The sequence below is a fragment of the Artemia franciscana genome, chromosome 3 (assembly GCF_032884065.1).
Source record: "Artemia franciscana chromosome 3, ASM3288406v1, whole genome shotgun sequence".
Lineage (NCBI taxonomy): Eukaryota > Metazoa > Arthropoda > Branchiopoda > Anostraca > Artemiidae > Artemia > Artemia franciscana.
The window spans coordinates 19,458,653-19,484,477 of NC_088865.1; the positions used below are offsets into that span (position 1 = coordinate 19,458,653).

A 25,825-nucleotide genomic window follows, 5' to 3' on the forward strand; every position below is an offset into this window, starting at 1 on the left:
TCTCCTCCCAAACCAAAAAATCCCCCTGAAAACGTCTGTACACTTCCCAGTAACCATTACTATATGTAAACACAGGTCAAAGTTTGTAACTTGCAGCCCCTCCCACGGGGACTGCGGGGGATTAAGTCGTCCCCAAAGACATAGTTATTAGGTTTTTCGACAATGGTGAATGAAATGGCTATCTCAGAATTTTAATCCGGTGACTTTGGGGGAAAAATGAGATTTGGAGGGGGCATAGGTGCCCTCCATTTTTTTTGGTCACTTAAAAAGGGCACTAGAACTTTTAATTTCCGTTAGAATGAGCCCTTTCGCGACATTCTAGGACTACTGAGTCGATATGATCACCCCTGGGAAAAGTCTTCTGGCAAAAAATGCGAAATTCCACATTTTTGTAGATAGGGGCTTGAAACTTCTACAGTAAGGTTCTCTGATACGCTGAACCTGATGGTGTGATTTTCGTTAAGATCGTATGACTTTTAGGGGGTATTTCCCCTATTTTCTAAAATGAGGCAAATTTTCTCAGGCTCGTAACTTTCGACGAGTAAGACTAATCTTGATGAAACTTATATATTTAAAATCAGCATTAAAATGCGATTCTTTTGATGTGACTATTAGTATCAAAATTCCATTTTTTAGAGTTTTGGTTACTATTGAGCTGGGTCCCTTCTTCAGAGAGCGTCTCCTTCAGATTCCGATTGTCTCTGAATGAAGCTAGATAAATAATTTAAGACCTCTTTCCGACCGACTCTCTAGCAGAGCGAGCATAATACTTTATTTTAGGCGAACTTGAAAAGCCGAACTTGGTGATATCAGACACTTGGTATTTACCAAGTGACATATAGCGATCGCAAATTCTGTCGGTCTGTCCCGTTTTCGCTAGTTTAGGTACCTCCAGATAATCTAGGATGATGAAAATTGCAGACGTATCAGGGACCAAACCAGATTAAATTAGAAATAGTCCTTTCCCCGATTCAACCATCTGGGGGGGGAGTGGGGGACAGTTAATTCGGAAAAATTACAGAAAATGAAGTATTTAAAACTTACAAACGGGTGATCGGATCTTAATGAAATTTGATATTTAGAAGGATATCGTGTCTCAGAGCTCATATTATAAATCCCCACCGGATTCGGTGACACTTGTGGGAGTTGGAGAGGGAAACCTGAAATCTTGGAAAACGCTTAGAGTGCAGGGATCAGAATGAAACTTGATGTCAAAAATAAACACAAAACCTAGATACGTGATTGACATAACCGGAACGGATCCGCTCTCTTTGGGAGAATTGGTGTGGGGGGGGGGGTGTAATTCGGAAAAACTAGAAAGAATGAGGTATATTTTCAACTTACGAACGAGTGATCGGGTCTTAATGAAATTTGATATATAGAAGGACCTCGTAACTCGGACCTCTTATTTTAGATCCCGACCGGATCCATTTTCATTGGGAGGATGGAGAAAGCTGGCAGGCATATCAGGGACCCGACCAGATTAAGTTAGAAATAGTCGCTTCCCCGGTTTGACCATCTGGGGGGAGTGGAAGGACGGTTAATTCGGAAAAATTAGAAAAAATGAGATATTTTTAACTTACGAACAGGTTATCGGATCTAAACGAAATTTAATATTTAGAAGGATCTCGTGTCTTAGAGCCCTTATTTTAAATCTCGACTGGATCCGGTGACATTGGGGGGAGTTGGAGGAGGAAACCGGAAATCTTGGAAAACGCTTAGAATGGAGAGATCGTAATGAAACTTAGCGAGAAGAAGCTATTGGCTCTTCCGACCTCGTCACAAGTGCCATATGAGCTCTCGGCTCTTGTTTTGCTTTCTTTCGTTAGCTGATCATGATAGACAGATAATGCAAAAACGAAAGCTTCTTTGGGCTATGGTAAAAAAAATGTTTCCCCACAGAATTATAACACATGACAATGACACACATAATAATAGCAAAAAAAAGAACATAATAATAACAACAAAATAACATAACAATGATAAAAACAAAAATGCACACATAGAAGGCACATAAAGAATTAGAATTAAGGTATTAACACGAGTGGTTCCCTATTAACACAAGTGATCGCCAATTATTCTGTTTAGTACAATTATACCTACTATCTGATTTTAAAACTGAAAGGTTTTCTAGCATGTTGTTCATTGCAAGAATGCTTTGGGGATAGTTGAATATCTTCCCTAACAAATATTTCCAGAGCATTTAGCCTCAGCTACGACTCGAACAGAGCGCAGTAAGCATCGATTCTAATCAATTGACACTTAGAAAATGGGCTTTTCAAAACCAAATGGACATGTCGGCTACAACTGTTTGTAGTATTTATAACGTTCTTTTACCGTTTGAAGTACGAGTCGAAACATTAACAACAATATTTATTGCTGTCGTTTTATAAACGTGCCGTTCGCGGTTTGGTTTTGCTGATGGATTTTTCTCAGCAGTTTATCGCACAGCGCAAGACTGCAGTAGTTTACAAGAGGTCTTGAGTACAAGAACTGGTAGCCGGCGTTTCCCCCACACTGGAAAATCCTCCCCCCTTGTGTAAAATCCCCCACCCTCTGGATAATCCACCCGTGGAAAGTTCCCCCGCACGCAAAATTGAGCAGCCACCGAAAAGGTACAAAAATAGATGCCTCAAAATGTCTTAATGTGTTGCTAAAAGACCAGTCCAAAAACAGTTTAAGGACAGGGGCTTGTTGCCCTCCGATCATTTTTCGCTCTTAAAAAGGCATCGGAACTCTTAATTTGTCATCGAAGAAGCCTCCTTCCGAAGTTTTTACGACCACCCTTTCCATATGTAGTGCCTCTAGGGAGAAAAATAATAATACACTGAACCCCTGCGGCTCTTTACCATAGGAAACGCTATTGCATTTGCCTCAGACTTGAACAAATGAGTTGAAATTTCAGTTCCCCTTCTAATGAACATCCGAAATCATCCAGGGGAGAACTTTCCGCAGGGGTTTGTATGCGTAAGGATTTTTCTGGGGGGAGGGGGCACCTAGATCCACAAGAACCTTAGGCCTGACGCCTAAGAGAACCTTCAGAATTTGCAAAAACAATTCTTCTTTGCAGTTGACGTAGCATTTATATTTTTATGATTGCTGTTCACGAACATTTGCATCATAGTTTTTATTGTTAATGTGTTGATTAGGAAATTTGACAGAAAAATTGCCTTCAGTTTACCAGGGCATATAAAACAATAAATTAGTTTAATTAATTTACGAGCCATGAACAAACCGCTTGAATGATTTGCAAATAAAAATAATTTATCTTTTCTTTGTATTCTGGATTGTTATTTTGCAATATTGTTAATTACACAGTTCAAGGAAACTGTTTCTTATAACAACAGCTTACATAACCTATGGATAATGATTCATTTTTGGGGAAATTTTTGGTAATATTCCTTGAGAAGCTGGTGGATGGCATTTTGTTGGCTCAAATAATTTGGTTAGATCATACGTAGCAATTCACCATAATAATTTAAGAGTATTTATTAATTAGACTAAAGTATTTAATTAGAGTACAGTATTTATTTAAAAGGACTTCACCTATGCTGTATGATCGGTGAAATCTAGATGGGCTAGACAGAGCTGAATTAGCTTTATAATGGGAATTATTACTTATAATGTATCCTTACAGCTAATTCATAGGCTTATTATATGCATACTTTTAGCACAAGATAAATACGGAGGCTACTGATCTGTATATTTATTTGCCTATGGTTACATTTCATAACTACTACTACTACTACTAATAACTCACTGCAGCACCAAGCCGCCTGAGGCCAATACAGCTACGCACGCTTCTCCCCCAACCTAATCTATTCAAGGCCTCCCTCTTTACACCGTCCCAGGAAGTTATAATTTCTTTTAAATCTTTATTTATGACATCCTCCTACCCCAGACGAGGACGACCTGCTTTCCGTGTAGCCCCAGACGGTTGGCCAAACAGGACAATCTTCGACAATCTGTCATCCTTCATCCGCAGAACGTGGCCTAGCCCTCTCAACCTTTCTTTCATAATAGCCCTAGAAAGCGGGATTGAACCAGATTTTTCGTAGAACCTACTGTTTGAAATACGGTCAGTCAGCCGGGTACCCAGAACAATCCGTAGGCAATTTCTCTGGAAAACATCTAGTAGTAAATTCTGCCTTTCGGAGCGCCCATGCTTCAGAGCCATATTTGACCACTGTCATCACTCTAGCTTCCAATATTCTAATTTTGGTTTGCAGACTTATCTTCCTATTCTTCCAAACCCTTGAATATCATTTCAAAACATGTTTGTAAATTTTCGGTTACTATGAGCTAGGTTAGGTTCTTTACTAGGTTGTCCCTAAGGGGGTAACCTTGAATGTTTAAAAAAAAGTGTAACTGATAAAGGTAAAGAGTGAAGTTGAAACTTAAAACGGACAGAAGTTATCGCCTCACAACACATGCAACATATACCACTAGAACGAGATGAAATAAACACTCATGATATTTCCCTGTATTTGTAGGATTTTTAAAACTACCGATTTACTGAAATTGCAAACCCACGCAAAAAAACAAAACAAAAAGACATGATTGTAATTTTTAAGAGCAGAAAAATCCTTGAGGAAAAGCCTATTAAAATATAAAAATACATAAAGATATATGAAGTACATACTGGATGTGCTACGAAGCAATAATTTTAGTTCGTTCAAAGTTTTGAAAAAATTGGTTTTTAAATTAATTTTTGCTCGTTTAGCTTTTTTTTTTAATATATAAAATAGAAGTGACAACCCGAAATTGGCCAAAATTAGATGATAATATAAAAACATCATCGTTATTTTATGTTTAAATATAGCCTTGAAAATAGAATTTACATCCTACCTCTCTAAAACTCCCCAAAGGAATATGCGGAACCTAGAGGGGGATGTTATCACCGTTCGCTTTGAAAAGTCGGAAATACAAAATTCAATTATTTATGGCATATCCTTCTTGAAGTGCATTATGTTTTTTTATACAATGTAAGGTTCATCCACATTGTATATAGCATCAGGAAATCTTGCGCAAAGAGCCCCGCTTGTAGCAAAAGTAGACATAGTCTATATGAAATCAGCGTAAAAAAAGAACCCATTGTTTTTGTACCGTACAATATCTGCCCGTTATTTAGGCAATGAATCTTCAGACTTGCTGCTATATGATAAAGAAGGTTGTTGGACTAAGTTAACAAAAATTCCTGAAATTAGTTCAACTATCGATTCCTGAAAATTTTTGAAGGTTTGAACAAACGAATATTACCATAAAGAAAAGAGGGTCTATTGATTCCCCCCCCCCCTAAAAGGCTAAAGCCTCATTTACGCTAAACTTGAAAGGATGTGTCTTGTGAATAGTGCGTTTTTATTTGTCATAACATTAACAACGTAGGGAAAAAGGCACAGTTCCAATCAAATGTATAAGGGAAAACAGCAATTTAGTAGAAGTAGGCTGTGGGCCCATTCTTGATAGCTCCCTTAGCCTTATTTAACTATTTTCTAAATTGTAAAACACCAGTAAATTTTTAAATCATTGATTTGCTAGCTGAAAGATAAATAGACTATTTGGTCTGCAATTAAATGATTTTCCCAAATATAGTAATTGCCCCCGTCACAATTTTCTTTCAAAACCTTTTCGTTGCAACAGAAAATTCCCAATTCTGAAAATCTTGATTTCCACTTATACCACCCAGGAAAAATTTTCAGATTCTTTTTTTCTTTAAGTTACTTTTAGACTAGAAACTATGCCGTATTAAAATTTCTGCCCGACTGTCAAAAAACCTTTTGATAAGGGACCTGAAATTATCCTGAAAAGCAAAAATGAAGTCCAATTATACCCAAACTATAATATAGCATAGCCTCCAACATTGGGTAATCCAAACACGGCTTAGTATTAACCTCTAGTTATAAAAACACAAAAGTTATGCGAAAATGATGTCTCAGATATTCAAACCAAAATCCAACGAGGGTTTAGCAATATTTAACTTTGGCTCTGGCTTTGGCCTGCCAACTGGGAAGCAGGATTGGCCACGCGACCGGAATCTCAATATGATATAGCATGTAGTGTAAAACCAACTTAACTAATAATTCCGGGGAAAGAGGTAGGGCAAAAACTATAGCACGCAGCCGAAAGTTTTTTGTCTTTTACTGGTTATTGCCTTATATTTATGATATTCCCACACTGAAGACTATTTTTTTTTTAATTTCAACTGAATTAGAGGAAAAAAAATTTTGAGTTCAAAACTTTCATGTCTCCTCTATCAAGTTAAGCGGGTGCTGAGTCTAAAAAGCCCAAGTTCACCGTAAATGTAAAAGGTTTTTTCTGTAATTATTAAATGATGCAATGTTCACTTGAAACAATCCATTTTTTTTTGTTTAATTCTGAAGATATAGCAAGGGTCTTCTCTAACGTCATTGCAGGTACCATGAGCACAAAGATGTAGACTTGTTTTGCCGTAGAACGACTCTTAAATGCATCTTTGAAAGAACTATAATGAGCCACCTTTAGTTAAGGCATTACTGATTTATCTAATTAATTCTAGCGTATGTAGTATGTATTTTGAAGGAAAGTTTGATTTCGAAGGTTGATTTCGAGGACTAGAAGCGAAGGTTACGTATAATTAGGTGGTATGCTAGGCAGAGTAAAAAAAAATCCTGCCATCTGTAGTATCACTTTTCAGTATTTTTCTTTCTTTTTTTGTATATTCTGCCTGTTTATTATCATGCCTCTAAATAATGATGATATAAGGAATTTCTTCAAAAAAAAAATAAAAAAATAAAAGAAGAAAACGTGTCAACAGGTTAAAAACAAAGTAGACCTCGCATTCAACAAAATAAACCCACTTTTCAGATAAAACAGTTGCGAATAAAAATAAATATTACCAAATTTGACCTTTTATGTTTATTTATCTCTTATATTAAAGACGTTGCAATTTGCAAAATATCCTTACGTGTCAAATTTCGACAAAATAGTTTCTAAAACTTTGACTGTGCTTCTAGTGTTTATTATTTTTATTTATACACTATTAAGAATTAGGCACCTGTACCTTTTAGTATATATAATCTTTGACTACTAGAGTGGGAAATATACCAGCGTACGTAGGAAAATAAATTATTTTTTACTAGGAAGAAAAGAACTGAAGAAAGTCGATTGTCTAAGCAAGTTACTCTACGTGCAGCTCCTTCAGATAATTTAGAAGACGAGGGTGATTTAGCTCTGCCGCAAATTGATCCTGAGGACCCTATACCTGACACTGAACCAGCAGTTGTTTATGGCTTGAGAGTGGAAGTGGTAATTAATTTTTTTTCTAATGTCAGTCAGGATTTCAGATATATATATATATATATATATATATATATATATATATATATATATATATATATATATATATATATATATATATATATATATATATATATATATATATATATATATATATATATATATATATATATGTATATCGCTGGTATCCCTCTCTCTGTACATGTATATGTGTGTGAGTGGGTGTTTGCTTGTCTTTGTGTCTGCTTTTGTATGTTTGATTCTGTATGTTTGTAAGTGTTTTTGTCTCTCACACTCTCTCTTGTAAAATGCATCATCCTAAAAATCATGGCCAGGAAAAAACGCATGGCTTTTAAACGAGAGGGTCTTGAACCTAGGACATTTAATGGAATGAGGTCAAAGAATTTCATCGATGCCAAAGAACTTGCAAAAGCTGGATTCTTTTTTGTTGGTCAGAGTTACCAGGTTCAGTGTGCTTTTTGTGCAGGTGTGATTAGAAACTGTGAAGAGGGCGATGTGCCTATAGATGAACATAGAAGGCACGTTGAAACATGTTCTTTGGTTCAAGGTGTTGATGTGGGACATACTCCAGTGAAATCTGCCGCTTTAACTGGAGGCTATGACATTTGTGAGTGACACATGGGATTAAGAACCCATTGTCAAAATTATATTAATTTTCGTCTGCAACCACCAAGGTATACCTCCCGATCTTTACTATCACAAGAAGAAGCTAGTGACACATGGGATCCAGAATCTATGGTCAAAAATATATTAATTTTCGTCTGCAAGCACCGAAGTATACCTCCCTACCTTTACTGTCACAAGAAGAGGGTAGTGCTCTTAAATGAGAGGGTGTTAGACAAAGGACGTTTAATGGAAGGTGGTCAAAGGATTTCATTGATATCAGAGAACTTGCAAAAGCTGGATTCCTTTTTGTTTGCCCCAGTGACCAGGTACAATGTGCTGTTTGTGTAGGTGCGGTTGGAAACTGGGAAGAGGGGGGTGTGCCTATAGATGAACATATGAAACACTTCGAAACATATCTTTTCGTTCAAGGAGCTGATGCGGGAAACATTCCAGTGAAACCTTCGCTTTAACTGCAGGTTATGACATCTGTGATCAATATGTGTGACTGCGTATCAAAAATAAATAATACTGCCCTCCCAAGAAAAAAATCAGCAAAAATAATGCAAAATAATCTTCCAAGTGTAAAAATATCACATATTGCTATCAATAAATAAATGAAACTCAAAACGAACGTCCGTTTTGAGTTTCATTTATTTATTGATAGCAATATATGATATTTTTACGAAACTGGACAGAAAACCTCCTTAGCCCGATTTACAATGCTCTGATTAATTCTGACCCTTTGTATTTTCCACTTAGTCATATTTTGGATCCTAGTAAAAATTCAGATACTTCAAATTCTAGAGATGGATTACTTTTTTAAAAACCTAATACAAAATTAGATTCTCAAGTGATTGGTTTGGTCTTCTATCCAAAGTCGTTCCATCGGGTTTCTCTAATCAGTAACTTTTTTACCATTCAAGTGAGACGTTAGTTGTCCATTTTTTTCAGGTGTGTATTTTTATCTTGTATCTTGGACTTTTAGATACTTTTTACTCTTCTTCTTGTTCTGAAGATGACTGAGCAGAGGTCTCAGTCGAAATTTTTGCATTGCCTTTCTTTTCAACGGATGTAAATCGCCTTGTTCTTTAAAGTTCTGTCGTATTTTTAAAGGACATAAATACTCCATGTCTGCATATGGGGTGGGGAAGCATAGGAGCATTCCTCGGAAACACAAGAATAATGGCCTAAAAATGCATATTATGTTTATTTTTACCGCTGTCTCTTTCACAAGAAAAATTATTTTTCCATCTTAAGGATTGGACTTGTGTGTTCATGTGGATGCCCTTTTTTTCTAATCACATAACTATAATTTCAGGTTGACAAAGGTGTGGAATTTGATGCAAATGGGTCTTCAATTATTTTAGCTGACACTGACGCTGTTATACGACTATATGGAGAAAATTTCTCCGAGGACTCGCAAATCAGATTTGTTAATGGTTTGAAAGATCGGGGTGAAATATGTGATGGTGATGTCATATTTCCGGTGCACCCTGTTAAAGTATGATTTTTTTCTTTTTGCACTTTTTATATCTAAATGCTGTGTCTATTCTATTGATTCTGAATTTTAAGCGTATTTAATTCTAGTCGAAACCATAGTTTTCAACCGACCGCTCAAACCATATAAAATAGCTTATTTTGAAAAACTAAGCCACCAAATAGAGCATCAGGATAATGCAATAAAATCGCGCGTAGTTTAACCCCTTAAATTTTAAATGAATTTGTGTAAATTGTTTGCGAATTTGTGGTACCAGCCTGTTTTTTAATACCAAAATAAACTCCTTTAAAGTTGATGTAATAAGTTTGGGATTAAATTTATAAAATTCTGATTCATGCGAGGATATTCCTGGATCATGTTCATATCGTTCTTTAAATGACCGTATTGAAGGACAGTGAATCATTAAAGTGAAGGACTTTAGTTTTACTTGACAGACTTTGATTGACAACCATTGTCATAGTTTTGACATATGAGAAGAATTCGCAATAAACCGGCAAAATAAATGGGCTTTTCTGTCACTTATTTGTTAACCGATACAAAGTTCCATTAAAAAATGTTATCTTGGAACATAAACGGGAATTTGAATAGTTTTAAGGTAAGCAATGTTCCAGGCAAATGTAAATAGCCCGTAAAGTTGATTTTGTCTTTTATTGACTAAAAAACTAATAAGATGTGAAAGGACGCATTAAAGCCTCAATATCCAACTGGCAGTATCCCTTTGGAAGGCCATAAGAAAAACTTAAAACTTCACCCTCTCACCTTGCAATCCAGGACTGAGTGACTATCTTGAAAGACTCATGACGCTGGCTTGTAAGGCAGATTGTTTGATTAATACCCTCGTTGACTGTCAGTGACAAGGAACTTATCATGTTCTGGGAGATTCTTGAAATTTTTTATTCTTTCTAGACCGTAAAACGAATTTTGATAGTCTGGGATGAATACCAAAATATTAAGATTCTCATCGATGTGAGAAAGCAGTATCTTCCTTGTAATTTGGACCCTTTTAGTTTGTATACGAAATTATCATTTAAACTGCTTCGTGATCTCATTTATACGCACTTTTTTTTTGTCAAAGACCAGGTCCTTAAAAAAAAAACCTGCTGTTGTGTTCACAACAATATTTTTTGGTATGCTATTTTCATGGCGTAAGGCCGTTTCGACAAAGTTCATGACTGATATTGAAGTTTATTCGTATTCACTTATCATGAAAGATTTCTTGAAAATGTTGGATTTATACCAGTTTAAGCTGTTAAGAAAGGGCTGCGTAGATTTCCGCAACCTATTCTCTGTAGTTTATGGGATACCCACTCCCAGCAGGTACAATGACGCTTCAGATGGATTAGAAATTCGCAAAAGTTGGCAAAAGTCAGTAATAATTAATAAGTTATATTTATTATCTAAATTTAGATGAAATAAGATCCAACAATATAATGCAAAATACTCTCAAGGTAATTTGTACTGTCAAGTTAGCTGTCAAAAAATAATCCCATTATCAAAATCGGTACCAATACAATTGATACTGATAAATGTCAGTGCAGTTTCTATGGATGAGAGAGGGCGATAAATCAAACTTATCAGGATATCTACCAACAATTGCCAGACCTCAGCCGAACTTAGTCAGGAATTTCATTTGGTGTCCTAGTTAAGTGTTCTGAAGCCTTACACTGATGCGCGGTCTGTTAGAGTAAAAGTGGTAACTAACTTTTTCTCTTCACCACATTTACCAAAAAAGAATGTCGGATCCTAACCATGATCGGTGGTAAATAAGGACTAGGCACATAGTTAAGTCTTTCTTAGTTAAGCTAGTGTCATCAACTCGAGGGGGATAGGGAACAGTCCCCTGTCGTTAGCCTAATTACTGGGTGGACTGGCAAAGCTGGTCGATAGCTACGGTTATGGTGTCGGGTATCCATGCTTGATTGGACCTTTATGACGGAAGTGCTACAATTGTGCCTTCCATATCCGTCAGACTTCAGTTACTCTTGGTTCTCACTGCTGCGTTCTGACGCCAACATGGCTATTTTGCATGATCCGTCAAGATCTATCCATCTTTTGATGTCCGTTCCTGCACCATAACGGGTCGCCGATTTTGTTGGAATATTTCAACTCGCCCGTTTTGAATAAAATATTTCAAATCACGGTTTTGCGTTTTTCCTTTGCTAGCCTTTTCCGTAAAAAAACACAAAAAATTATTAAAAAAAACCCCTAAGTGACCCAAGGATTAAATGTGGCAGGGATTTGCAGTCGGGGCTCTGTGCGTCACTAGGATAGCTTGAGTTTGACCTGTTAGACTGAACTTATTGGACAAAGATATCCTTAAATTTCATTCTTCAATGTACGCATTTCAAAATTCATTCGAAATTTGCGCTTGTTGTTTAATAGTCTTTAGACAACCAACTATAAGTACTGAGTGACATACTAGTTTTAGCTGATAGCCCATAAAAATTAATTTTGATTAGAACGTATACATAAAGAATTTAAGTATGAAGTTATTTTCCTTGATAAAATTTAAACAGTTTTAGAAAAGGGGGAAAACAATCCTAAAAAAGGGAGTGATTTTGATTAAATTACTGAGAATGCTGGGACAAGGCTTTTTCGAGCCAAAATTGAAAATTATAGTGCCCTTTTTAAGCAACAAAAGAGATCGCGCCACAGCAAAGTGGCTTTTTCTGCTGTTTTCTGGCGTAAAACATTAATTTTAGCCCAAAAGGTACTAAATTGAAATAGCCTAGTGTGGAAATTCTGAGTTAACTAAGTGATTCAGAATTATCGGAATGTTCTCTATTTAGCCTCTCAGTTCCATAGGTCATATCGCCGCACGGTGGCGCATTCGCTCCTAAAGATACTCGCAGTCCTTGAAATAGACTAATTCTGGACTTTAGATGCCTTTGGGTCCCGATGGTTGCAAACTGCTACCCCCAATTTTAGATCCCAAAGAGCACCAGCCTGGGTACCCAAGACCCAATTTCAGGGAGAACTATTCAGCTAATTATTAGTTACAAAAACCATTATCTTGAGGTCCCATTTTCAGTGAAGTCATTGTTCATATAAAATCCCACTGATTCGCATCTATTCCGATTAAGTGGAATACACTTATTAAGTGGAATACACTATATGTGTTCCGAGTAGAACAGTAAATGCTTTATTGGTTTAGAAAATAGTAGCCAAGTTTGCTTTACCTATCGTTTCAGAGGTATAGGTTTATGTAGCCGTTGTACCTACATAATTGAATTTGAAAGCATCATAAAATGTATTAGCCTGTATTTATTCAATAATAATTTGTCTGCTTTCACAGATGACCTAGTCAAACATAAGTATTAGGCATATCCGCAAACAGGGGATTGGAAAAATTACCATCTGTAGATTCATGTATTGTTTTTTTTACGAAGTGCTAGTACAACTAATAAATAGCTAGGAAGCTTTCTTCTATTGTGTGTTTTGGAGTCTTATCACTATTAAAGTAAGTTGTATTTTCTTTCTATCTGATTGTATAGTAGAAGTCTGATTGTATATTCTATTCTACAATAGATAGAGTAGAAGCTTAGTATATTTGAGGCACTTTCAGTACATACTTTTGCAAATTATCGGTATAATTTTAATCATAGGATCTCATGAGAGAATATAGCTGGCTAAGCTCTTTTTACTTTATTCCTTTTAAGTTGCAATTGTCGGTTTTTTCGTTGTCTTGTAATACTGTGCCTTCTAACATTTCATCTTATGGACTGCCAGAACCAAGCTGTATATAGTTTGAACGCTCTATCTGTTTTGTACTCTTGGTTTTTATCTCGATGAAATCCAAATGTACAAAGTTGTTGGAACATTCAAACCAGTACAACTTGGTTGTGATAACTCATAAGACACAGTTTATATGACTACGAAGAGACCGAAAATGCATTGTTGCTTATGAGCCATTGTTTATTTATGATGGGATTTTAAAGCATCGGAGCTACGACAAAACCATTTGAATTTTAAAGAAAAGAAGTCCTTATTTTGTCTAAATTATCCCCTTCGTTCCACAGTTTTTTGAGGTTTTGGGAGAAGGAAAGCTACCCATCGTTTATACGGTGGAAGATAGTACCAGTACATCTGTTCTTACAAACAGGAGTTTCTGTTGTTTCATATATAGATCGAATAACAAACTTGTATTGAATAAGCTTTTTTTTCAGTTTTCCAGTGACGGGTTGAGCCCCAACGAAGCCAAAATCAGAGTTAGGCTTCCTTTGGCTTCCGACAATGCTCCCGAAGGAGAGCCAAAGGCTTTCAGTATTTGTACCTTAAGAAGGGTGAACGGAGTTGAAACCTGGATCCATCAAGGCCGAGCCCCAGGACTTTTGATATATACTTACGAGACAGCTATCCCACTTTGGGTTTCGATACTACTAATTACCCTGCTTCTTATAATGTCTGGACTATTTTCGGGTCTAAACCTTGGATTGATGTCGCTAGATCAAACAGAGCTTAAGATTCTGATGAATACTGGTACAAAAATGGATAAAAAATATGCAAATGCAATTATGCCTGTTAGAAACCATGGAAATTATTTACTTTGTACGTTACTTCTTGGAAATGTTTTGGTTAACTCTACGTTGACAATTTTCTTGGATGGTCTAACTTCGGGTCTTGTTGCCGTCATTGGGTCTACCCTTGGTATTGTCATTTTTGGTGAAATTATTCCACAGGTATGTGGCCCTTAATTACTATTCAATAATGCAATAAAAATTATTTCATAGAAAAAACAACAATCTCTTTTATATCTTATCATCTTATTCTTTTATGTATAAAAATATATCTTATAAAAATATAAATATTAAAAAGTATAAAAATGTATCTTATTGAGAGTTCCCTATGAGACAGTTCCCGCCATCCGATTGTTACTCAGTTTTGTCCACAGCCTCAAATACCATGATAAATCGTTCTTGTAAAAAAGAGAAAATTACTGCAGGAAGGTCCTATTTGAAATTTGTTTCTTTTTTGTAATACTAAGTTTGATGAGTTTTTCTGCTAAATCAGGCTTTTTCGATCGCAATATTGCTGGTGGAATTCGCGAAATTTGATCTGGTTCGACACTGGGTTAGTGATGCCAGATTAAGCTCGTTTCTCCTATTGGGCGAGCAATAATGAAATTTAAAAAAAAATCCCTAATTGGGTAAAAAATTTTATAACCTAGCCCAATGAAAAAAAGGAAAACCCTCCCAGACCAGCCCAATGGATCTAATTTGGCCAGGTATCGAGAGTTTCTGGTTTCACTGTATATGTTTAGTAATAATTTACAATAAAGTTTTAATTTATTCTTAATCAATTTGAAAAGCAGTTCTGTGATCATAAAAAGTTCTTCTTCGTTTTTATAAGTGATGATAAACTTGAATAATGATTGAATAACCATCAAGCATCGTGCTTTTCTGCTAAAAGTTAACTTTGGTCAGTCAAGTGCAAAAAGAATTAAGTAAAAACATAAAAAAGAAGATTTCTTTGAAACCGGCATTTAATATTTTATCGAAAGGTTCCAAAAAGAAAACATAATTTTTGTATAAATCATTAAAATCATAAGCTTCAATGCTCCAGTTTATCAAATGAAGTGCCTCCACATAATTTGGGAAATGTTCTGGAACCCGACATGACTAAAACATGACAAATCGAATTTATTAGTAATTGTCAAACAGTTCGTGGTAACGAATTGTAGTAAGGAGCGACCCAGCTCAATAGTAACCAAAACTAAAAAATGGCATTTGGATACCAATAGCTACATCAAAAGAATAGCATTTTAATGCTGATTTTACATATTCATCAAGTTTAGCCTTACCCATCGAAAGTTACGAGCCTGAGAAAATTTGCCTTATTTTAAAAAATAGGGGGAAACATCCCCTAAAAGTCATAGAATCTTGACGAAAATCACACCATCAGATTCAGCGGATCAGAGAACCCTATTGTAGAAGTTTCAAGCTCCTATCTACAAAAATGCGGAATTTTGTATTTTTTGCCTGAAGGCAGATCACGGATGCGTGTTTATTTGTAGTGTTGGTCTCGGTCACAAATCAGGGTTCTTTAGACTACTACGTATGCTAGTTCTTCCTTCTATAATGATAATTAATTCTTTTTAGGAAGATGACCTTTTCATCTATTTAACTGCTTTGAAATCATGCATATAACTTTTGAAGATAAAGTGAAAAAAACTTATTCAATATTTTCAAACAGCTAAGCTAACATGAGTGATTGATGTAATTAATTTCAAGAAAATTGTGCTCGAAGAATTCGCATGGAAAGGAACCTTCCTAGAAGGGTTGACGCTTTTTCGCGTAGTTTTAAATGAACTTTGTATTTTTTTTTTTACTTCTTCTTATTTAAGAAATATCTTTTAAAATTCATATTTATTCAATCGTCAAAGTCGGTTCGTAATTTGTTTTTGAAGCAAATGCCACTGTATGCCATGGCATCGGCAGGTGAGGGCTGCGGGACAGGTTAACCTCCCATTAGACAATGTCCAAAACTAAACAAAAACTGCCAAATTTTACAAAAAATGATACTTTTCTATCTAAACCTTTTTTATGGCACTTGGTATCTACCAAGTGACATATAGCGATCGCAAATTCTGTCGGTCGATCTGTCTGTCGGTCCGTCTATCTGTCTGTCCCGGTTTTGCTACTTTAGGCACTTCCAGGTAAACTAGGACGATGAAATTTAACGAGTATATCAGGAACCAGACCAGATTAAACTAGAAATTGTCGTTTTCCCGATTCGACCATCTGGGGGGGGGGAGTGGGGGGACGGTTAAATTGGAAAAATTAGAAAAAATAAGGTATTTTTAACTTACGAACGGGTGATCGGATCTTAATGAAATTTGATGTTTGGAAAAATATCGCGCCTCAGAGCTCTCATTTTAAATCCCGACTGGATCCGGTGATATTGGGGGATTTGTGGGGGGACCTAAAATCTTGGAAAACGCTTAGACTGGAAGGATCGGGATGAAACTTGGTGGGAAAAATAAGCACAAGTCCTAGATACGTGATTGCCATAACCGGAACGGATTCGCTCTCTTTGGGGGAGCTGGGTGGGGGGAGTTCTTATTCTGAATAATTAGAAAAAATTAGGTATTTTAACTTACGAATGAGTGATCGGATTTTAAATGAAATTTGATGTTTGGAAAGATATCGTGTCTCAAAGCTCTTATATAAATAATCCCGACCGGATCCGGTGACATGGGGGGAATAGGGAGGAGGACCTAAAATCTTGAAAAACGCTTTGAGTGAAGGGATCGGGATGAAACTTGGTGGGAAAAATAAACACAAGTCCTAGATACGTGATTGACATAACCGGAACGGATCCACTCTCTTTGGGGGATTTGGGGGGGGGGGGGGGTTAAATCTGAGAAATTAGAAAAAATGAGGTATTTTTAACTTACGAACGGGTGATCGGATCTCAATGAAATTTGATAATTAGAAGGACCTTGTGTCTCAGAGCTCTTATTTTAAGTCCTGACTATATCTGGTGACACTGGGGGGGAGTTGGAGGGGACATCGGAAATCTTGGAAAACGCTTAGAGTGGAGGAATCGGGATGAAGCTTGGTGAATAGAATAAGCAAATGTCGTAGATGCGTGAAAGAGGTAAACGTACTGGATCCGTTCTCTTTGGGGGAGTTAGGGGGTGGGGCTCAGTACTTTGGCGAGTTTGGTGCTTCTGGACGTGCTAGGACGATAAAAATTGGTAGGCGTGTCAGGGAGCTGTACAAATTGACTTGATAAAGTCGTTTTCCCCGATTCGACCATCTAGGGGGTTGAAGGGAGAGGAAAAATTAGAAAAAAATGAGATATTTATAACTTTCGAGTGGGTGATCGGATCTTGATGAATTTTGGTATTTAGAAGGGTATTTAGAAGATTATCCCGACCGGCATTACGCCTCTGATTTTCCTTTTAAATCAATCTGTTGATTCTTAGAATTTTGCTAGAGCTCTTGGCTCTCCCGGTCCCGTCACAAGTGCCATATGAGCTCTTAGCTCTTGTTCTAATTTTAGCCCTCAACCCCCTTGAAAGAATTTGTTTGCATGCATGGATATAATGTCCTCTGTAGTAATCATATGACTGGTTCTATAAGAAAATTCCTGTTTTTGGTTTTTGTGCAATTAAATGCTTTGCAATAAAATTTGGCGTTTCCTGGAAATGACTGGTTTCCTAAGAAAAATTCCTTTTTTATTTGTGTACTAAAGTCCAAACATAATTTTTGTAATTAAATTCGACATTTCAGGAAATCAGAATGTCAAGGGAATGAAAAGTGTCTGCTAAGACAAGAGGACCTCATGCTTAAAAACAATGGGATATCGATAACTATATTTATTTTGGAAATCCTTAATTAATTTCTAAATAAAAAACAAAAACTGCAAATCTCGTAACTTTGTGTTACATGGCTACAGTTATAAATAATTTAACTCATATTAAACGGATAATAACTATATATATATATATATATATATATATAGAATATATAAAATTCGTGAATGTCGACGTTCACCGGTGAATGTTCAAAATACTTTTTTTTCTCCTTGGATTTAACCACCGTTGCCAGTCAACTTTTTCAATTTAATGCAAGGTTTGATGATGACAGGCTAGATTAGGTTTGGTTACGTTAGGTTGGGTTAAATTAGCTTAGGTTTGGTTAGTAACTCATTTTTGATATTTATGACCAAGTTAAACCTACCCTAAAGTATCGTAATCTAACCTAACTTTAACTTTTACCATCATAGCTTGCACAAGACTGAAAAAGCTGACTAGCAAAGCTAATTGAATTCAAGCAGAGAAGAAGGAATTTCGGACATTAACCAGATTTCGGACACACACACACACACACACATATATATATATATATATATATATATATATATATATATATATATATATATATATATATATATATATATATATATATATATATATATATATATATATATATATATATATATATATATATATATGTAGGGCGGTGATATATGTGTGTGTGTGTGTAGGGCGGTGAGAGTATATCTTATGTTTCTAAAATTTAAAATTGAGGTTGGACCATGGCCTCTTTCCCCTGAAACAGTGTTTTAGCCTAGATCATCAGAATGAAGTAATCTCTTTGTTTCAGGCTATCTGCTCCAGGCACGGTCTAGCGGTTGGCTGGTCAACTATTTGGATCACGAAGTTTTTCATGCTTTTGACATTTCCCTTGTCCTTTCCAATATCAAAAATCTTAGATTGCATCCTTGGAAAAGAAATAGGTGCCTACTATACTAGAGAGAGACTAAAAGAATTGATTGCTGTAAGTGTTTTCAGTTATGTATTCGTACCCGAAAACAAGTTTCGTTGTTTTATGCGAGAGCAACACATGCTTTTAAGCTTTTCAACGGAATCGGTTTTTTTTTGTGAAAAATATCAGTGTTTCTCTGAACAAGGCGTTTTTTTTTATTACAGTATATAGAACATAAAGTTCAATTTTTTATGCCTAGAGCTAAATATGCTCAGCTTATGTTTATCCAAGTCATGGCAGGTTTCACCTACCTCTGGAAGCAAAATGCCTCGGTAAAGTGAATGGTAGATAACAATTCACTAAAGGGATCTTTTCACTTTCTGTGGAATCATTCTTGGAATAAAAAGTAAAATGTGTTTTTTCTTATGGGTGCTACAGTATCCCCTCCCCTCTTGTATAACATGAGAATTGTACAACATATAGCGGAAGTTAAGTATAAAAATATAAACTGTAAACATAAATTAATACATGATTTGTTATGGGAGATGCTATGAGCAAGTGCGTCAATTGGGGGACAGGTTTTTTGGCCCCTAAGTTTTTTTTTTATCATTTCCCCCCAGTATACCTTACAAAATACCCTTTTATTCAGTGAAACACTCTTTTGTTTAGTGTTTTCACTGAAAAATCGAAAAACAACAGAATTCCCCCCCTCACATTTTGAAAAATATATTTTGTCCCCTTATCTTTTTTTGAACTAACCCCTCTGTCTATGGGTGCTTTCCAGGTCATGATTATGATTAAAAAAACTACTGATATGCTATAAAATTTATTCTACGACTCCTTAGTTTTGAGGTCGTGTCCATCTGTCGTTTATGTCCTATAGTGATAACATGCTTCATTATCCCTTATTCTAACCCAGACTTCAATATTTGACCATAAATTTTATCAGAATGGAATGTTTGTATAGTTATGAATATAGAATTTTGCTACTTCTGTGCAAGAACATATTTTCTTACGACTTCTTGTTTAATAATTGATTTTCAAATTTCTCATGAGAGAAAATTAGTCTTCTTTGCTTAAAAACATCTCTAATGTAAACAAAGACTACTTGCCTAACCTACTACAATATATATAAAAAAAAAAAATTTAAGTGAAATTTTTGAACCTTTGAGTTCCTGCATCCAGTCCATCTTTGGTTTGGGTAGCAGTTAATTTCTGTATATCTCAGAACCAATTTCTCTGGAAAATATGGAAATAGTGACACCAATAGGCTATAGCTGTGGTGATCTTAGTGGTTGTAAAGCATATTTATTACCCCTTATTTTCTTTCTCATATCCTTTGAGATTTTCCCCATAGCTTCTTGCGTTTTTTATAGAATCTGTCCATATTTGCTTTTTTTTCGAATTTGATTTTTCGGCCTAAATATACTAAGATTTCTCGAAGAGCTATTTTGGAGGTGAATTCACCCTCTATCCATCCACTTTTTGCACAGGTATGGTTACTTCTAAGGTCCGAAACTAAACTCAGATACATTTATACAGGTTCTGCCGCACTTGTGTCGAAAAAAAGGAGAATCAATCAGCTTTGCCGATTTTTTTTTTGCCACATATCGGGTGACGTATTTTTTTTTTTTTTCATTTTTGGCAGATACTTCTGATTGATTTTGCTACTTGATATTTCAGGTAACAGAGAACTACCACAGGCTCCGAAAAAAAAAGAATTGTGGTTGGAATAAAACTAAATAATCGTAATAAATCAACAATAAATTCATGGACTTATTTACAAAAAAAAACAGGCAAAATAGCTATTAGTTGCTACTTCTGTTTTTATTTAATCCAATCAATTGCATTTTATTTGTTATTTAATTTTAACAAATTTACTTGGTACAGAATTCAGGCTAAATTCTGCTATCTGATAGTACAGGTAATGGGAGACTACCTCAGAGTCGATGAAAAAAGAATTGTCTGGAATAAAAACTGAACATTTGTCATCGAATACTAAATAAATTTTTTTTTAATACAAAAAAAACTCTAAAAATACTTTCAAAATACTTCCTTTGTGGTCATAATTTCATCCAATTAATTGCATTTAATTCTTCATTAATTATTGTTTAATTTTAACAACTTTTTTTCTGGTGTGGACTTTAGCTTAAATTCTATTATCTGATTTTCCAGGTAACAGAGAATTACCACGGGCTCGAGAAAGAGGAAGTAAACATTATTGCGGGGGCTTTAGAAATGAAAAAGAAGACTGTGGCGGATGTGATGACAAAAATAGAAAATATTTTTATGTTGTCTGAAAGTGCTATATTGGACTTTGAAACAATTACTGAAATCGTCCATCAAGGTAAGTTAGGTTGAGGTTAGAAAATTATCATAAGTGTGTCGCCACTACTCTGGTTAAAAAACACACAGACAAACAATTTTCTTGTTTGTATCTAAAAATGCTTATAAATACACAGAAAAGGGGTTAAACCCGTACAAATACATTAGAATTAATCAAGTGAAAATGAAGAAGAAAATTAACAGTGCCATAATGAAACAAGGTGAAGGAGGGTGTACAAGAAAGAAGGGGATATGTTTGTTTTTCTTAATTATAGGATGGGTCTGAGGCCTGTCCTCCTCCCCTGCATATTTGAGGGAGTGGAAGACATACTCTAACTTATGCATATACTTATTGGGCATGAATAAGGGTTTTCTTGTTTCGAACGGGTAGGCTATGTAAACAATTTCGAACCATCGATCATTGTCAGCTCTGTTGGTTAATAAACGTTTAAAGAGCGGTTCCAGTTCTTTAAGTAATTAAATAAAAAAAAAACAAGTTTTTTCAACTAAAAGTAAGGAGCGACAGTAAAAAAAACTTATTTTTTTTAAATAGGCTATAATTATAGCTAGCGACCACCAGCTGCCAAATAATAAGCTGCAACACAAATAGATATATGATAATATATTACAACAAAAAATACTCTATGGAAATGGTGGCGGTAATTAAAAAATTTACATGCTCAAGTATGACCCTTTGTCACAACTTTACTTTTTAAAACAATAAAAAACCAGCGTAAAGAGCGGGGCGTTTAGGAGGGGACAGCCCCTTTCATATACGGAGTAATTTCTGTTCGTTTTAAGTTTTAACGTCGCTCCTAACTTTCAGTTGAAAAAACTTGTTTTTTTTTATATTTAATTTCTGAATGTTTTTGACATAATACATCGGATTATTCGATTTTCTTTGGCTCTCCGCACTTGAATAATTAAAATGAAATTTGCATATTTATTTTTTTTGTGGCTAAACGGCTTTCTCAGAGTTTTGATCGGACGATTTTGAGAAAAAAGGCGTCAGGTAGGAGGCCTATTTGTCCTCCAATTTTTTGGTTACTTAAAAGGCAACTAGAACTTCTATTTTTTTTACGAACGTTTCTATTTGTAACAAATATACGTAACTTACCAATTAACTTATGTAACGAGCTTCTATTTTCGTATATTTTTATTATGTATATGAGAGGGTTCACCCCTTCGTCAATACCTCGTTCTTTACGCTAAAGCTTAAATTGTATCCCAATCCTTTAAGAATGACCCCTGAATCACAAAACTCGTAGAATAAACAGTTGAATTTACAAACAATACTCTAGCGTAAAGAGCGAGGTATTTAGGAAGAGATGAGCCACCTCATGTGCGTATTAAGTTCTAATGCTGCTCCTTACATCCAGTTGAAAAAACTTTTTCATATTTATTAATTTTTTTTTTAAAGAATACTAGAAAATTCTGCATCCCCTTCGTGGAATTTCTCTTCCCCTTTGATAAATTTTCCAATGAAAGATCACCCCACGTAATCACCTTCCCTCGACCCCCCTCCCACCAACCAGGAAAAATCCCCCTGAAAACGTCTGTACACTTCCCTATAACCATTTCTATATGTAAATAATGGTCAAAGTTTTTGACTTGCAGCCCCTCCCCCGGGGACTGTGGGGGAGTAAGTCATCTCCAAAGACATAGTTGTTAGTTTTTTCGACTGTTCTGAAAAAAATGGCTATCTCAAAATTATGATCCGGTGACTTTGGGGAAACAATGATCATGGGAGGGGGCCTAGGTGCCCTCCAATTTTTTTGGTCACTTAAAAAGGGCACTGGAACTTTTAATTTCCGTTAGAATGAGCCCTTTCTCGAAATTCTGGGACCGCTGGGTCAATAGGATCACCCCTGACAAAAAAAAACGAAAAAACACGCACCTGTGATCGGTCTTCGGGCTAAAAATACAAAATTCCACATTTTGTAGATAGGCGCTTGAAACTTCTACAGCAGGGTTCTCTAACACGCTGAATGCGATGGTGTGATTTTCGTTAAGATACTATGGCGTTTAAGGGGTGTTTCGCCCTATTTTCAAAAGGCAAGTTTTCTCAGCTCGTAACTTTTGATGACTAAATTTAATGAAACTTATATATTTAAAATCAGCATAAGAATACGATTCTTTTGATGTAGCTATTAGTATCAAAATCACGAGTTTTTAGAGTTTTAAGTTACTATTGAGCCAGGTCGTTTGATTTGGCTTATTTAAGGTTGAAAAAAAAAAACAAGAAAAAATAGTGTGATCAGTTTTTTTTTACTGTTATGTTGTCTGCGGAATACGGTTTATGCAATCTAAAATACAGACTCTGTATTTTATTAAATAAATACAGCGTAATTCCCGAATGACTTTTTATTCTTTAAGTTTACCATAAACAATCACTTTCTTGATAAAATTTTCTCTAATACTTTAAAAATAAGTTAGTCAATAACACTTTCAGAGATACTGATTTCTACTACTGGCTCTATCCTGGCTCTACTACTTTCTTAAAAATTTCAGACAATGATTATGTGGAAAGCGATTTTTTCCCTTAAATCTGGTTGGCCATTTGTTGAATTGTATAATTGTATCCTGGAATTGCTCGTGACTAAATGAACATTAAGAGACAATTTACGGGAACCTTAGAAATGATTGGATCCGGAATAAGGAAAGTAGACTTTGGCTATTTTTAAAGACTATCTCTCACACTATAAGATATATTTTGGGGATAGTTTTTAAAGTCGGCTTTAGCTTTTGGTAAATCAGATAGTCTAGAGCCTCGTGTGATATTTTCAGCCAGTTCTTTGTTAGGCCGTTGTCAGGCTTGTTTGAATTTGAATATGTTGCCAGTGAAATTTAAATGAAAACATTAATAGAGATAAAAGTGGATTCACTTATCCGAAAAACACAAAACTTAGCATTACTTCTGTATGGCTGCTATTTTGAAGGAAGTTTGCTTAGCTGCGTTCCGTTGACACCTTATTGGGATAGAGTGGGAGGTGAGCGCTGTGAGCAGAACTAGGTTTGTACCTAATTTTGAACTCTTTTAATGTACATTTTCAGATGTCGTTAATCTGAGCTTCGCCTATTGAGGCCAAAATCATTCTATTTATCAGATTTCTGTTGTTTTCGAATTCTTGCGTCCAGAATCCTGATAAACCTGCTGAGTCTCTGGTGTTACTAAAAAGAAGCATAAAGGGAGGGTTTTTCATAGGCAGTAAAACACAATAATAAAAAATATTATGTGGGCAAAATATATAACTTTTCTTCTGACCAAGAGACTTCGCATGGAAGAAGCTGTCGTAGAAACACGAAAGTAGCTCATTTGATGGAAAATTGAAAGGTATAGTGTCCTTTGTAAGAGTCACTTCCAATGAACACTTCCAGTCAAAATTTTAAGATAGCCATTTTATTCAGCATAGTTTAAAGATTCAATAATTATAGCTGTGTGGATCACAACCCCTCCCCCCTCCACAGCCCTAAGAGCAAGGGTTATAATCTTTACCAGTTGCCCATTATTCATGGAAGGCGTGGTCGTATTAACTTGGGAGGGGCTCATTCGGACGAAATCAGAAGTTTTAGTGCCCATTTTAATAGTCAAAAGTGCTCAGAGGGCAAATATCCCCTCCCCCCACATCTTCTTTTCCCCAAATGTATCCGGTAGAAATTTTGAGATATTAATGTTGCTCAAAATAGTCCAAAGATCGTATAACAAGACCTTTGGGGTTGAAACAACCCCCAGAGCCTGGGGGCAAGGGTTGTAAGTTGTGCCGCTGGGGTATATAAGAATTTTATGGACGGGTCGTTATATAACTTTAGAGGAGGCTCATTTGATTGAAAATTGAAAGTTTTAGTTCCGTTCTAAGAGTCGAAAGTGAGTACAACTAGCACCCCCCCACTCCGACGCCTTTTTTTCCTCAAACGCATCTGATCGAAATTGTGAGATAGCCATTTTGTTCAAAATAGTACAACGATCATGTAACAATGCATCCAGGGCTGACACAATGCCCCAGAGCCCAGGGGCAAGGGTATGACCCGGGGGCATATAAGATTTTTATGGAATCGGCGGTCGTATAAACTTTTGAGGGGGCTCATTTGATTGAAAATTTTTAGCGCCCTTTTTAAGAGTAAAAAGTGATTGGAGGGCAACCAGCCCCCCCCACGCCCTTCATTTCGCAAAACACATCTAATCGAAGAGAGCGTAATTCTGGAATGACTGAGTATATTAATTGGAAACTTTCAGTAGATGATAAGAGAAATGATCAATTAACCAAAAAGGCAATATTTGCACGCTACTACTACTACAGCTACTACTGCTGCTACTACTACCGCTAAAACTACTGCCTCTGTAGCGCGTACTACCAAGGTCGAGGATATTGAAATGAACATCTGAGGAAACTTTGAGGGTAAAATTGAACTAAATCAAAACATACTATGTGCATACAGATTGCTGATACAGACGTATAAGCAATATTTTTTTGGAACGGTTTACTGTATCAAGAAATTTGTGGGGTATCATGAGAGGGGTGTTCAATTGACCAAAAGGTAACAAAACCTGCTTCAACGGCTATTAATACCGCTGTTACTACTGTTATTACTACTACTAATGCAACGCTATTACTGCTCGTACTGCTACCACTACTACTATGATACTTGTACTATTAAGGCTGTGCACATGAAGGCGAAAATTTGACCGATCATTGAGGGGAATTTGAACTAAATCAAAATGCACTAAGTGCATGCAGATGCTATTATCTGACCAAAAGGTAATATGTGCATGCTACTACTAACACTACTACAACTACCACTAATGCTACTACTGCCACTGAACTACTGCAACTACTCTTCAATTCCAACTACTTTTAGGCTGTTAGTATTAACGTGACAAGGGCGA

At 35.8% G+C, this 25,825-nt stretch overlaps 1 protein-coding gene across 2 annotated transcripts in view; it reads left to right on the plus strand.

Annotated features, from left to right (window-relative positions):
• Window positions 1-25,825, plus strand: part of LOC136024986 (unextended protein-like) — a gene marked incomplete at its 3' end in the record, with an annotated part of 99,349 nt that overhangs the window by 26,239 nt on the left and 47,285 nt on the right. For both annotated transcript variants that reach the window (XR_010616991.1, XM_065700597.1), the window contains 5 exon segments: window positions 7,119-7,284; window positions 9,221-9,403; window positions 13,567-14,079; window positions 18,514-18,687; window positions 20,791-20,962. Coding sequence is in view for 1 of the 2 variants with exons in the window: in XM_065700597.1 (XP_065556669.1) it covers window positions 7,119-7,284; window positions 9,221-9,403; window positions 13,567-14,079; window positions 18,514-18,687; window positions 20,791-20,962 (1,208 nt within the window).